Source organism: Amborella trichopoda, chromosome 12, assembly GCF_054954075.1.
Source record: "Amborella trichopoda isolate Santa Cruz 75 chromosome 12, AtrichopodaSantaCruz75HAP2 v2.0, whole genome shotgun sequence".
Taxonomy (NCBI): Eukaryota; Viridiplantae; Streptophyta; class Magnoliopsida; order Amborellales; family Amborellaceae; genus Amborella; species Amborella trichopoda.
Window position 1 is genome coordinate 35,861,267 of NC_142347.1, and position 15,938 is coordinate 35,877,204.

Genomic DNA, 15,938 nt, shown 5'->3' on the forward strand with positions numbered 1-15,938 from the left:
CTTATTTGTTCTTATGTGAATGCTTGGCACCAGTGATTTAAAAAATGCCCGGTAGTCATGGAATCGTTTGGTCCGATCTGAGAATCGGTCACCCATGCCAATATATAGGAAATTGCCTGGGTGTAGAAAGAAACCGGCGATTTGTTACAGTAAAATGGTGTAGAAGGGAACCGGCGATTTGTAATAGTAAAATGGTGTTTGCTACAGTAAAAAATGCCATTTATTACAATGAAAATGCCGATTTATCGATGCGGAATGGTTTTTGACCGGTTCACTATTTTTGCATGTGTTTTTTTTACCAATTCACTATTTTTTGGCATAGTAAACTGGTGACCTAGACCACTGATTCACATATCCAAACTGGTTTTTACGATGCCCGATCTGGGCCACGGATCCGTCATTGCCTATGAGGAGGCCCCTGGTGCAAGCTGCACAAAGAATAATGTTTATTATTTCTAATTCATAGCAGCATGTTGACAAGTCGAACAGCAACACCAGCCTTCATATGCAATGTCCAATTCTCTCCTTATTTGCCAACAAAGACTTTGAAATTTCAAAGTTTCCCTCAAAACATGTAATAAAAGGCTTTTCTTCATCAGAGTCCGTGGGTTCTTGAGAGGACAAAGAGTTAGAGTTTTGCCTTCTTTTAGCTTTAGGGTTAGATTAGGGTTAGAAGAGTAGACCGAGAGACGCAAAGGGTGGGTGAAAGAGAGGATAAATTAGGGTTTCCAGAGATGATAGATTATGTAGAGAAAGCATCAGGAATCAAGAGAGGAAGGATAGGAAAATTGTTGCATGGATTCAGAATAGACAACAGCTACATGGTTCTTGTCCATGTTTGGTTCTCTGAAGACAGAATTGACATTTTCGCGGGGAGTCCTCTTTCTTTATTTTAAACCAAATTCCAATTCCGCCCAAATAGGTGGACTTAACAATTCCTGGAAATCAAAGGTTAAATATAAATATTATTAATGTTAATATTATTATTGTTTATATTGTTATTATTAATATTATTGTAGAAAATATGTATTATTGAAATAGTGATCATTTAGATATATTTTGTTATAATGTTAAGTAATTATCTTAATATATTAATATTATATTATATTGTAATATTATATTAATAGCAATAAAAGATATTACATTGTTATATAATTATCATAATTATTCATCTCAATTAATTAGAAAAAGATTTGGATGATGATGATGATAATGATTATAATTATGATATTATATTATATTATTATATTAAAATTTATTATTATTATTATATATTATAATAAATATTATGATACTTATTATAGTTATTATTAATATCATTATTATTATTATAATGATGTTATTATAATATAATAATATTATTATAATATTAATATACTATAATCATTATTTAATTATTATAATTATGATGTTAATAATTGAATGCACATGTGTTATCTCACCTTTGCAAGTATGGATGTTATATTTAAAAGTGGATGAAAAAAATCTTTATTTTTTGCCTCAAATTTTGGTTGTTAGATATCAGAGAATAAGCCTGGCAATTTTGAAATGGTGCCATTTATTCCTCACATAGACAAACACTAAAAAGAATGGCCTAAATAATTCTTAAGTACAATCACAACATCGAGATTGATTATTTTTTAAACAAATAAAAAATAATGATGCAATAAGACTTGTGAATTTCCTAAATATACACCTTCCAAGCAATCCAAACAGTGAAGATGTATCTTCTAGGTCTCTACCCGATGTTATCCAAACAAAATACACCCATCTTCCAGGAAATGCCGATTCCAAGAGATACCAATTCCATGATACATATTTCTCCAGGAGTCACATTTTCAAGGAACCAAACGGGACCTTAGGATTTAAAGAGGGAAAAAGGGCTCCAAAAGTCCAATGCCTCTCTTTAATTAAAAATATGAGCATAAAAACACAAGAAATTGTATACTATGGGACTATTTATTTTTTGTATAAGGAGGTCATAATCACTTTTAACTATTGGATGTGAAATTTCAATCGATGAAAGTAAGTCACAATATTTGAGAAATTTTGTTTTGGATTTTGTGCCTGAACAATGACACATCCTCAATCACCTGATTTCAAATCTCATGGTTAACAATGATTTTGACATCCTTGTATTAAAAGTAAACGGTCTCATTGTATACATTTTCAAAACGTAATCTCCCAAATGCTCAAAGTAAGGACACCCTGGCCACTTGCTTTCACATCTAACATCTGGAGTGGTAGCAAATGATCTTGTAAAATACAACCCTTTATTATAATACATATAATACATCTTCCAGCCAGACTACTTAATAATTTTAGGTAGCTAATGACATACTTTGTACTTCACATACTCATTTTTCTTTATGTTGTGTGCGAGGAAGGCTCACGGCTCATTATTCTTCATGCCGCGAGCACAGCCATCAGTAGAGAATAGATGCATTTCGATGATGTGCCCCTTTTGTGAACTTGCACAGTTCCAGTAATTGGTGCACTCTTGTGAACTATGCTCCATTGGATAGTTCAAGTGGATCAGTGTATTACAGAGAATTGGGCCTCATCAGTGGAGACGTGCGGCTATGATGGATTGGTACACTCTAATACATATATTCCACTGGTGCAAACAAGTATATAACATGTGATGACAAATGACATATCGATCATGCGTGCAAAGTGTAGCAGCTGCTTTCCCAGAACCTGAACTCTCATTGCATATCAAGCTGCAGCAGATGCGCAACACTGACGGCTGAGATTTCGAGAGACATAATTCTTGACTTAGGCAGTCACTTGGAGTAGTAAAAGGCATTTTATCTCTCTATAGTAGTTTCCTCCAATTTAGTTATAAGCTTCCATAAGAGTTTTATAAGTGTTCTCTTTCTAAAAAGAACTTTGGTATTCTAGATCATGTAGTATTTGTGTATTTATATTAGTGAGATAATTTTTACAATCCTATGCTCCCCATGTATCACAATGAAAAATTTATCTGATAGAACTTAGATGCACACTGATTCATATCAGCAAGAGGCAAATATTGTCTTGAAAATATGATATATCATGCCTAGGGTTAGAGATATCATAATATATTTTCTTTTCCCTTATTCCGCCCTCCCATTTATAACAATTTAAGGCAACATGTCGTGAATATTGTCCTCTTTGATGAATGGAATATTCCAAAGGTGATAGCACAGCTTTTATTTTTGTTGACCAGACTCAAGGTGGCTTAGGTTCTTACAAAAGGAACCACAACAAGTGTAATGACAGATGACAGAACAACCACAATAGTGAGAGAAAAAGTTGAAACTTCACCAGAAGTAAATGGAGGCATACCTCATATGGAAATGACGAATCCTCCACACACTTGCAGGCCCCATCTTCGACATGTATGGACCTCTATTCACAGCCAAAAAAGTGTGGAAGGAGTTGGCGAACATATATAAGACCGAAGAGTCAGGCAACCAAATATTTTTTATTTCAATTATTTTGACTTTAAATTCACTAAAAATAAGCGCATACTCAGTCAAGTATATGTGTTATGGCTTCTTGTAAGTAAACTTAAAGGTTACATAGTGGAGTTGAGTGATGTTTTTTAAGTAGGTGCCATCATTTATAAGTTACCTTATCATGGAGATAGTACCAAAATAAAATGAAACATAATAAGGTTGATGTTGATTTTGTTCAACTTCAACGATCTCTTCATATTGAGGAAGAGAGTAAGCTTCGGGAAATGAAAAATGAGTCATGGAAACTTAATTGGCAAGGGACTTTCATTCCAAGGCTAATCTTATAGAGCACAAGTCTAAAGATAAGACTCTAAATAGAAGGCTTTTCTTTCTCATGTAGCAAAAGGATATCTCTAAGGATAAAAAGTCTGAAAGAAAGACATCTATTATCTTTATAGGAAACTTGGGCACTGCTTTAAATAGTGCCGACATCGAAAGACTACTGTAAAGCCCTTAAACCAAATAAATTTGATCACTAAAGAAGAAAGATTTCTGGTTATAATCATTAAGGTCAATTTAATTGGAAATGATTCTAGTTGGTGGGAGGATACAAGTGCTACCATCCATATTTGTAACGACCGAAATTATTTCAAAACCTATAAATTGGTAGAGGATGGAATTCAGTTTAATTTGGAACCAAAGCCTTAGCAAGGATTCTTAGTAAAGGCACATTGGACTTGAAATTCAGTTTTGCTAAGGTTCTCACTTTAGAGAACATGTTTTATGTGTCAAAAATGAGGAAGAACCTAATATTAGTCATTTTCTTAATAAGCGTAGTTTTTGGATGGTCATAGGATATGATACGGTCATTTTGACAAGAGACATGTTTTTGTTGGCAAAGGGTACTCATATAATGGGATGTTCAAACTCAAGTTGAGTATGAAATAAGATCTCTTATGTGTATTTTGTGAGTGTTTTAATTTATGACATGCTAAATTAGGTCACTTGAATTTTGCTTCAATTAAAACCACAGTTAAGTTAGACTTAATCCCTAAATACAGTGATGTACCTGATAATACATGTGAAACTTGTATTCAAGCCAAAATAACAAAAAAGCCTTTCCCTTTACTGTAGAGGAATATTGAATTATTAGAGCTTGTACACAGTGATATCTCTTACATAAATAATGTCATCACAAGAGGATGAAAAGTACTCCAACGCGTTCATCAATGATTTCTCTCATTGTAATATGTTTATCTATTAAGGAACAAAGACGAGACATTTGAGAAATTTTAAGTTTATAAAGTCGAAGTTAAAAATCAACTTGAGAGAAAAATTAAGATTTTAAGGAGTGACATGGGTGGGGAGTTTTTATCAAACGAATTTTCTAATTTTTATAATAGTTTTTATCAAACGAGTTTTCTAATTTTTATAAAAACAATGGGATTATCCACATAATCAAAGGCCATGTATACTCTCAACATAATAGTTTAGTTGAGAGAAAGAGCCAAACAGTAGTGGAGATGGTCAATGCTATGATTATCAAGTCTGGTTTGCCTTTATGTTTGTGGGATAAAGCTTTACTTTCTGTGTGTTTCATATTAAATCAAACCTATATAAGATAATAGAAAAAGTACTATGAATTTTGGATAAAAAAGAAATCAAACTTGGAATTTCTTAAAGTGTGGGCATATGTAAGACTACTAGATCTAAAATGAAATATTGTCTGACCCTCTAGATGTGCTTTTGTACGCTATGCACAAAATAGTATGGCGTACTATTTTCTAAAACTAAATTTTAATATTATAATCAAATCTAGAGAAGCAAAATTCTTTGAGAATTCAACCCATAAAAGTGAACCAGAATGTGTTTATCCTCATCTATTAATAGATGGACAATAAACTTGTAATGAACCAATAGAAAAAATTGTAGAACTAAAACGAAGTAAGAAATTAAGAAAGGATCCATCACACAATTTTAGGCTTGATTTTTGTATCCACTTGGTGGAGGATGACTAAAAGAAAATGATGGGTGAAATCCTCAAATGAGGAAGAACATTTCTCTTTAAATGAAGTGCTAGCATCTCATAAAATCTTTTGGAAAGAGGCAATTAATAGTGAGATGGGTCCAATTCTTGTTAATACTATGTGGAAGTTAATAGACTTACCAATAGATTCTAAACCTATTAAATGTAGATGGATTTAAAAAAAAAAAAAGAGTCGATAAGTTAGTTAACAAGTTTTAAATAACAAGTTAGTTGCCAAAAGTTTTAAATAAAAAGAAGGTATAGACTATTTTGATACTTATGCTCTTGTAGCAAAGATATCTAATCTATATGTGTTCCTTGCCATTGCCTTTATTAACCGTCAAATTGTTGATGCTTATGCTTTTGTAGCAAGGATATCTATTTTATATGTGATACTTGCTATTACCTATATTAATCGTCTAATTGTTTATCAAATGGATGTAAAAACTTGTTTCCTAAATGAGGAATTAGACGAAGAAATTTGTACGGAACAATTGAAAGGTTTTATTATGCCAAGTCATAAACACAAAGTGTGTAAGTTGGTCAAATATTTGTATGAGCTGAAAAAGGCTCCAAAATGATGGCATAAGAAATTTGATAATATAGTATCATCAAATAGATTTAAAAGAAGTGAGGCAGATAAGTGTGTGTATATTTAAAAAATTAATTTGAGGTGAGTTATAATTTGTATGTACATTAATGATATGTTAACATTCGGCCTTATCTTAGAAACTGTGGAGGAAGTCTAAATGAGATACTTAGTATAAAAGATCTAGGAGTGGCTAATATGATACTTGATCTCAAAATAGTGAGAAGGATCATGCTTTGGTTTTAACCCAATTTCACTCTATAGAAAAAGATGCTCAATAAATTTGGACATACTGGCGGTAAGATAACACTCACACCAATAGATCCTTCATAAAGTTAATGAAAACTAAAGTGAAATGTATTTATTAAATTGAATATGCAAGAATAATTAATAGTTTGATGTCTGCAATGAGTTGTACAAGATTAGATATTCCATGTGCAATGGGTAAACTTAGTAAATACACTAATTGCCAAGTAGAGAGCATTGGAATGAAATAGCTCAAGTTTTGCGATATCTCAACTATCAATTTTGCCATATACTATTTTGATTATTCCATAGTGTTTGAAGGAAATAGTGATGTAAGTTGGTGCATGGAACTCAAAGAGTTATTATCCACATCCAGATAGATATTCACCTTATGTGGTGGAGACCATCATGGAGATCAAAGAAATAAACATATCTCAGGTCCACTATAGAGTCAAAGTTCATCGCACTAGACATATTGCACACAAGCATTACTCCATCCAAATATTGATAATAGGTGGAGTGGTAAGTCTAGAATTTATAAGGTCAAAATAAAATTTGGTCGATCCCTTGACAAAAAAACTTGAAAAGGAAGACATCGGTCGAATGTCAAGTAGAATGGGGCTAGAATCTATTGAGTAACCATCAAAGGTGGGAACCCAATTTAGGCTTTTTGTTACCTCAAGAAGTTGAGAATCAATGTGGTAAAAACAAGTTGTTCCGATGGTAAGTTGGATCACTAGACATGAATAAATTATTTGTAAGCACCCATTTTAGAAAGATCCTTACAATTGATAATGCTAATGATGACCTGCATAAAAGGAGGTTGAGCCATGCTTGATAACTATATGATTGGCATCAGTTAGGATGTCTCATCTGCAGGGGCACCCTTGATAGACTCACCTATATGAATGTGGAAGTTAAAGCTGCTACATAGAGGATTGGACTCATGTTTAGAGTGCTAATGAAAATTGAGATATCAGCTCAAAGCCTATAACAAGTTGGCAGTGTATAAAGAGTCATCAGGGAGTGCATATCATTTGTATGTTGTGCTACCAATATGTTGGATAAGGTCCTTGTTCTGAAGCTATATGCTACACTAGAACTTGATGTACTTTACAGTACATGCATTAAGTAGAGGTTTAAATCAAAAGATACATGTCGATAGCATATGTTGCGTAATGTTTTCATGTAATTTTGAAATACAGGTGGAAATTGTTGTGTTGGTGCTTTGGGAAAATGCATTAAAATATTTCAAAATAATATCCCTTGTGTTCCATAGTACAAATCATGCAATAGATTAACTAAAACCACTCTCTCCTACAATTTCCTCTGCTAACTAACCATTAGCATCAATAGAGTCATCAATGCTTATGTCTCGACCCATGGTATCCTCTATATAGTTCTTTATATTGAAATTATAGTCTCTTCTCCATTGTAAAAGGTATTGCTTTAAAAACATGAGTTTTTTTAAAGACTTTATAACCAACCCAACCCATTACTTCAGTTCGACACTAAACATCCTTGATAAGATCAACAACCCCTTTTTCCTCCAACCATGTAGCCTCCAATCTAATAGGCCTATGACCATTAGAACTCAAATCTATTTACAACATGATTGCTGTATGGTCAGAGGAAAACTTCCCCATCGCATTTACCTTGACCAAAGGGAACTGAGAATCCCAATTGTTGGACACCAAAAAGTGACCCAACTTAATGAGAATCAAATTATGTATATAGTTATTAGACCAAGTGAAGATTGAGTCATTCAAAGGTGGTTCAATAATCCCATGAGAGATTATAAAATCATTAAACATTCTCATGTTTGAATTCAAAGTAACATTCAAAGAAGTCTCATCCAACCGTCTGATAAAATTAAAATCTCCGCAATACATAAAGGAAGATAATAATATCTGACAAGTCCTGCAAAAAGGAACTTACAAAGATTGAGAGTTTGGGCCACAAACATTAATCAGAAGCCATCTAAAAGAAAAAAAATGGTCTTTCAAAACTATTGCAATCAAATTGTCTCGCAAAAACACTAAAATCTCCGCAATACATAAAAGAAGATAATAATATCTGACAAGTCCTGCAAAAAGGAACTTACAAAGATTGAGAGTTTGGGCCACAAACATTAATCAGAAGCCATCTAAAAGAAAAAAAATTGTCTTTCAAAACTATTGCAATCAAATTGTCTCACAAAAATACATCCAAATATACAAAAACTAAAGCATCCAAAATTAAGCATAACCCACCCGATGCCACAAGAGCATCCACACCCAAATAACCATTAGGTCCACAACCCAAAAACCAGTAACATACCTGAAAGACAGAGTAGGAAGATTAGTTTCTTGAAGCATTAGAATTTTTGGCTTGTATCTACGAACCAGCACTGCCAACTTCTGTTTATGGCACGTACTTCCCAATCCCCAGACACTCCAGCTAAGGATCTTCATTAAAGTTAGAAATCTCTTCAATTCTAGCAATGGAGGTATCATTTGCAGAATATTAACTTGAACTATCTCCTTAGAACCACAAAACCCCAAATTTTGAGAGCCAGTAAAACCAAAGGATCTATGAGCTCCCAAACCTGTCTCTTGTTCCACCACAACCCTCCTCTCCCCCCCTCCCCACACTCTAGTACGACTCTAAGAAATCTCTCGCTCTATTTACCTTTCATCACTATCAATCCCATCTTTTACGTTGCCCATGGTACATACCTTCCCAAAAGGCATGTGAACTTCCTTCTCAAGAAACTGCCCATTACTCATACCCTTAAAACACCCTTCACCCCTATCATTCTGATTAATACCCCGGGAGTCCATCTCTAGCTCTTTTCTTTTATCAAAAAAAGAAATTTCTATTTTTCTACCAAAAGAACCTTCAATTGATCATGAGGACTCTGATTTGGAATTAGAAACCGATGGTATTGATTTTACAACCTTCTTTTTAGGAATCCGTATCTTTTTCATTTTCAAATTTGAAAAAGAGTAATTTGACACCTTAATGATCTCACATCCCTACTATTGACACGTGGCCTACTTTCTCCTTGGAAAACTATTTTTACCGCAGAAGACCTTTCTCTCTTATGCAATTCCTAAACATTCCTTTGTGCTTTGGGATCATAAGTAGATCTCTTTGTTAAAAGAACTTTCACCCAATCATCCTGTGGAGATAGTAATTCAAAAGTACCACTACTGTCATCTTTGACCCCAACCTCTTGAGCCATTTGGACTTTTGCTCCTTCAGCATATACATCAATAAGAAAGTCCTCATTATTGACTTCAACGCGAATTTTATTAGGAAAAGGTACAAAACCATTTCTAAGAACCTTCATCCTAACAAAGGATAAATCTATACTATTTAAAGACTCCTAGTCTATACCCACAAAATCCCCACAAAGATTGCACAAATCTTGAAAAACACCCATGTTCCAAGCATGAAGCGGAATACCCCATAATCTAATCCAAACTAGACTCTTTGGAACATAAAAAATGTGAGAGGTATTCTTCCAAATATCTAAGGTCAATAACTCACCATAGCTTGATACGGAGAACATTCTTCACCTCATCCTCAAATGTTATAAGGAAAATTAATCGGCCATCACCCATCCCTTTTACAAGTGGTTCATAGGTTAAGGCCTAAACAAATAGTTTGAGAGAGGTGAAAGAGAACCGACAATCACACAAGAAGTATGAAAAGAAGACTCACCTCTACCAAAAGCCACCGAAGGGATGACAGCACTCTGCTCATATATCTCTCCTTATGCTTCTTCCACCTTTGCATCGCCTCTCCCTCTCAAGAACCCTCTTTCAACAAATTTTGACTTTGAAAAACAAGATAAATAATGCATCAGTTGCAACTTGTGATTCTAAATCTTTTTTAATATGTTTATAGATTTTTTTTTTTAGTTGGATTTATGGTTACTTTTAAGATAAGTTTGGATGAAAATAACAATTGTATAAATGCCTTTAGAGATTCTCTATCCATATATCTTTTTTTGACATATCTCTCTATCCATGCTTTCTCTTTCCATATAGCTCTCTCTCACATCTCTCTCTTATCTACGTCTCTTTCTCTCTCTCCCCTAAAGATGGAGATTCACTCATTTTTTTTAGGAGTCTTTTTCTTTCTCTCTCTCCACTGAAGATGGAGATTCACTCATTTTTTTTAGGAATCTTTCTCTATTTCTCACTAAAGATGGATAGTATGCATATCTCTCTATCCATATAGCTCTCTTTTCATATATGTATCTCTCTCTATCTATATATGCATCTCTCTCTATCCATATATCTTTTTTCGACATATCCTTCTATCCACGCTTTCTCTTTCCATATAGCTCTCTCTCGCATCGCTTTTTAATCCATGTCTCTTTCTTTCTCTCTCCCCTAAAGATGGAGATTCACTCATCTATTTTAGGAGTCTTTCTCTCATATCTCTCTCTTATCTATGCCTCTTTCTTTCTCTCTCCCCTAAACATGGAGGTTCACTCATTTATTTTAGGAGTGTCTCTCTATTTCTCACTAAAGCTGGGTAGTATGCATCTCTCTCTAAAGTGAGATACACATCTCTCTCTACCTAAAAATGTGGAATGTCCTACCATCTCTATAGCACTATAGCATCAAGATCATTTTTTAATTTTCTAATACGTGTCCATTTTTTAACTCTCGCTTAATAATGTAGTATATATAAAAACAAATAATTTATAAAGAGGTATCAGATCTTTTGCAAACTATATTCACATTAATCATTTCAAAGAAAAGGGAAAATTCCAAATGTGCATATTTTTTAAGCACCTTGCTTTATGAAATTATTGCCATATTTTGCTAGATCAATTTTTAAAAGGGTGAGGTTTGTGTAAGGTACCATACTATAGAAGTAAGGCACACATCTAAAATTTTCTCTAGGATGTAGTTCCTATGTCAAGAACCTTATGATGGCTTCAAAATATATTTTTATTACTAGTTATGAATTTTAAAATTTATAAAATAGTACAACAAATATATAAATACTTGAAAACCTTGAAATTAGACGGTCAAGATAACGTGTTGCAAGATGCGCTCTTTTTAGAATTTAATTTTTCTTTTTTTTTCTTGAAATCCACACATTCTGAGATGGGCTTTCCAATGTCGAAATACTCTTCTAGAGGACTTATTAGATGCACCTTCAATAGTATAAAGTATAAAGTTAGGACCTTATATAAACTTTCTCAATTAACAAAAGGAGCCATATGGCAGCAGAAAGTATTCAATATAAAAATGCTCTGACTTTAAGCATGCCCTCGAGCAAACCGGTCTAACTGACCTCAAAACTAAAATTTAATAAATAGAAGTACAGAACATTTAGAAATACTTTGGATTGAAACACTTGGTTATAACCAATGACAATAATTTACAAAAGGCTGACATGGATTTTCTTTTTTCTTTTGATAAGATACACAAAAGAAATGTCAGAAGTCAAACATAATGCAACAGTACAATGCAAATGAAAAAGAAATCCACTGGTTCTTTAAGGGCAAATTATAAAATTAGTATAACAAAGGAAAGAGGCCCACTTGTGTATGTTTGTGTGTATGAGAGAGAGACCTAACTAAGATAATAGCCTTTGGGTACTTCATTTTTTAAAGGAATTAAGGGCAATCTGATTCTCTTAATCTCTCCAAGGCAAATGCTCCTCGAGGAACCTAGTCTCATCATAAAACGCCCCAAGACTTCCAACCTATAGTGACTCAATTTAAATCCAACTCAAACATAATGGAACGGTCGAAAAGATTGTGTAATGGAGGGAGAAATATCTTGAGAATGAATAACTGATTATCATTTTAAACAGAACAAAAGAACAGTTTGATCACACGAACATGTCGTTTGTACCGGTTATGGGACATATTTAGTGGAAAAAGAATGAGAAATTATTTCAGTTCCATTACAAAAGGCAATGGTGGCTAAATAAGAAGAATTGATCGCATGATGAAATGCCTCTCCTCAAAGTCGTTTATCGCTCTTCCTCTGTGAATCCTTGATCAAGAGATCTTAAGATCGAGACCGAGGTCCATCCCATTATAGGCAATTGGAGCATACATCCACAGGTCATCAGAGCTCAAGAGCTGCAAGAAACAAGAAACAAATAAATTACTCCAACCTGCAAATTATATCCCTCTTTCAATTTCTCATTCATTCCAAGATTTCCATTCCTCCATTGTTGATCTCTCGTACCTTAATTTGGAGTTGTAGAAACTTAACATACTGAACTGCTTCTTCAAGCATTGTACTGATATCTACCTGCATTAACCATTAAGGAGGCATTAGCAAGAATAGCATATTACTTCTGTCAGGTGTTTTCAGGTGACATGAAACCATGGATTCCAAATTGAAAATGAATACGTGCAGTATAGTGAACACTATAGCACTTACTTTAGTACCATTTGGGACCAGATTCTGTAAAATCCTCAACCTCTCATTGATCCTCTCTCTCCTTTTCTGCATTTCAAAACCACCATCATAAGTTTCCTTCCAGAGCATGGAGAATTTTGACCAAGAGGTGTAGAGTTGAGAATCCAAGCAAATTTTCATGGAGGATATACTTACCCTTGCATAAAGGCTTTGAGGATCAGTTGCAGAGCCTCTCCCTGCTCTGGTTTTCCCATTTATGTTGAGAGCTGTGGACCCTTTGCCACTCGAAGTGGTAGTGTTCTGATCTTGTGAAGCATTAGAATCATCCTCTGAACTGTAACTGCATGAGCTTTGCACATTCATGGTGTTATTTTCTTCTTCGTCATCAGTTCTAAGTTTTTGGGTCTTCTTCGAATGAACAGTTTTCCCGCTCTTATACACCTGCAACTCAAATACATGAGATTCCCAAACAATAGTAATATTTCTTTAAGAATCAGTTGCTAAGTGATCAATGCAATGTATTATCAGATGTTAAGCCAAAATAAACACACATGACATTTGTACTTACATCTCCAGAAACTTGAGCTCTCTTCTGAGGCTCGATTTGGGTTGTTTCTTCAGATTGCGAATCTTCCCCAGTTATGAATGCAGCATCGGTAACCGGTGCTCCATCATTAAAGCTTGAATCCTCGAACTTCCTTTTTGGTGTCACTATTTTTATTGGTTTTCTCTCTCTTAATTCTTTTAAATTCTCAGTACCCATCATTTCTCTCTCACAAAGCGCTCCCTCCAAAGGCCGATCAGAAATGGTCTGAAGAGACGGACTGGTATTCTGATCATCCACTGAATAGCAACCTGAAAATTCTTTTGGTATAGAGCTCTGGATCATAGGAAAAACCCCATTTTTCAAAGATGATATGTTTGGAATCCCATCACACTCAGATGGTGTGTTCATAAGACCCCCTTGGTACCAGTAATATGAACTGGGATTCAAAGATTCAGAGGAAAAGTAAGCTCCATTTTCGATAGGAACTTCATTTTCCACCATGTTTGTCGTAGGCCAAGAAGTAGGTACTCTCACATTCAACTCAGTCTCTTCTTGACCAGCTTGTGAACCCATAAATGGGTAGTTTGCAAGCAATAGAGACATGAACTCAGCTTCATCCCCTAAGCCCATAGAAGAAGCCTCACCACAACAAGTGGAGAATTGGGCACCAACATTAGAGCTCCAAAAGGCGTCAACGATGGTTGCAGGCTCCATTTTGCTTATCAATGGATGCCTTAGAAATCAGAATATAGTGAACTATATCTATGTGGTTATGGTTTAAATGGGGAAGTGAGAGACATTTTTATACCTGCAAATTCTAAGAATGTCATAAAGAATTTCTTAAGAATGATCATAATACAATACTCTGAATCACCAAATCATTGGCCATGCCCCCTTTGCTCTCTAAGGAGTGCACCATGGGGCCCTTGCTAAGACAACTCAGAGAGGGCCAACATTCATCCCAATTATAGAGTAAAATATATCGATAATCTTGCTACGACAACTCAGAGAGGGCCTACATTCATCCCACTTATAGAGTAAAATACATCAATAATCTTGCTATGACAACTCAAAGAGGGCCCACATTCATCCCAATTATAGAGTATAATACATCAACAATCAAGAATTTCGAACATTTGACTTCTAAGACCTTAAAAACCATTGGAGTACATATTGAAGCCTTTGAAAAACAATTAATCCTTCATAAAATACAATTAAAAGCTCAACGGCAATCATTAGGACCGACCAACAAAGATCCAAAGAGCCAAATTATGATTGAAGGGGTGATCAGATCACCTGACAAAGAAATGGGATTTATATGATAATCATCAAAAGCTGAAGAGAGATGGATATTTTAAAATAGGATGAGAAGAATTGGGCAGGGTCACGTTCAGGCAATTAACAAACGTGGGGAGTTCTCTTAAGTGGAAAAAAATATAAAAAGGAATTTGCTTACTCAATAAAGAATAGAACATAGAGAAACCAGAAATTGAAACCCCATTAAAGAACGGAGAATAAAAACGTTGGAGGAACTAAAAGACCCCATTAAAAAATAGGAAGAAGGAATACAAAAAATGCAGGTTAAAACTACTGAGAATTTGAGGCCGGCGAGATCGTGGAGAAGGGTTTGAAGTACCACGTACTGTGCACCAGACAAAAGGATCAAGCGACTCTTGATTCTTGTCCCATGTAACCCTAATCCTAAACCGTGGTCTTTGCCGACCCCCTCTGAAAACCCTAATTGGATCAAGCTCCATACAACCAAAACTGTTAAACTAGTTTTCACAGGTCTCTCCACATGGGCCACAGAGAAAACCTAACCTTAATTATAACTCCGATTATACGCATGGTCAAGAATGTAAAATATTAAATTAGGCTCCATTTCCCTAGGAGAAAAACCCTAATCCTAATCCATGGTCCTCCTGCAAATCTTTATTTAAAAGCGCGGATTCCAATTATTTACAAGCAAAACCCCCCAAAACCATTCTCAATTTTCCACATGACGCATGAAAAGAAGTAAACAAACCCTAATCCTTATCCATGATTCTCGTTTAGTCCTATTAAACACATATATTTGTTTGGGTAAAAGGGTGTAAACCATTAAACCAAGCCTTACTTTTACTAGCAAAGGAACCCTTACTGTAACTTTTACCTCGATAAGTGAAAAACCCTAATAAATTTCTTTAACCAGTGTAAAAACCCTAACCCTATAATTGATCCAACGATTAAATCCCATGATTTTAGACCTTGTGTAAAACCAGTCCAAAACCATGAATCTATACATGGATTCAATAGTTAGGGTTTCTGATAACATTTTAACCATGAATCTAGACATGGATTCAGTAGTTAGGGTTTCTGATAACCTTTTAAGATCGAAGAAAATAATAACGAAACAAACCTATTACAACGATTTAGTACTAGATTTACAACAGAGAAAACCCTAGATCACGCGGAGATCGAAGGAAAAAAAATCCTAGATCCAGGGCATTAAGATGGGCCATTTCCTGAATATTCGTTTTTAGGAGAAGTTGCGGCCGGAATTTCGATTTCTCGGGGACTTCCCCGCCCGAAAAGGAAGATTTCGGCATGATTTTTGCGTAGTTTAATTAACTTAAGAACACACTTTCGAAGATGCTTCATACAGGTCTATGATATTCTTAGCCGTCGGTCGCACGTTCATTTATATTTTTATAAGTTTATA

At 34.6% G+C, this 15,938-nt stretch overlaps 1 protein-coding gene and 1 long non-coding RNA gene across 2 annotated transcripts; both read right to left on the bottom strand.

Moving 5' to 3' along the window:
• Positions 1-2,112: 2,112 nt before the first annotated feature.
• Positions 2,113-10,141, bottom strand: LOC148779552 (uncharacterized). The gene is made up of 3 exons (XR_016045306.1): positions 10,013-10,141; positions 3,331-3,393; positions 2,113-2,723 (listed from the first exon to the last, which is right to left on the bottom strand). It is a non-coding gene; the product is annotated as an uncharacterized LOC148779552 (long non-coding RNA).
• A 1,938-nt stretch (positions 10,142-12,079) lies between these two features.
• Positions 12,080-15,496, bottom strand: RSL4 (root hair defective 6-like 4). The gene is made up of 5 exons (XM_006849280.3): positions 13,259-15,496; positions 12,886-13,131; positions 12,712-12,777; positions 12,514-12,579; positions 12,080-12,404 (listed from the first exon to the last, which is right to left on the bottom strand). The coding sequence occupies exons 1-5, from the start codon at positions 13,949-13,951 to the stop codon at positions 12,321-12,323; spliced, it is 1,155 nt and encodes a 384-aa protein (XP_006849343.3). The 5' UTR covers positions 13,952-15,496; the 3' UTR covers positions 12,080-12,320.
• Positions 15,497-15,938: the final 442 nt, after the last annotated feature.

What these genes read in the sequence shown, in the direction of transcription:
- RSL4 (XM_006849280.3), bottom strand. Translation starts at nt 13,951, where the DNA reads ATGGAGCCTGCAACCATCGTTGACGCCTTTTGGAGCTCTAATGTTGGT. An exon ending in GAGCTCAAGTTTCTGGAGAT is followed by an intron (nt 13,132 to 13,258) that starts GTAAGTACAAAT and finishes TTTGAGTTGCAG; the next exon opens with GTGTATAAGAGCGGGAAAAC. An exon ending in CTCAAAGCCTTTATGCAAGG is followed by an intron (nt 12,778 to 12,885) that starts GTAAGTATATCC and finishes TTTGAAATGCAG; the next exon opens with AAAAGGAGAGAGAGGATCAA.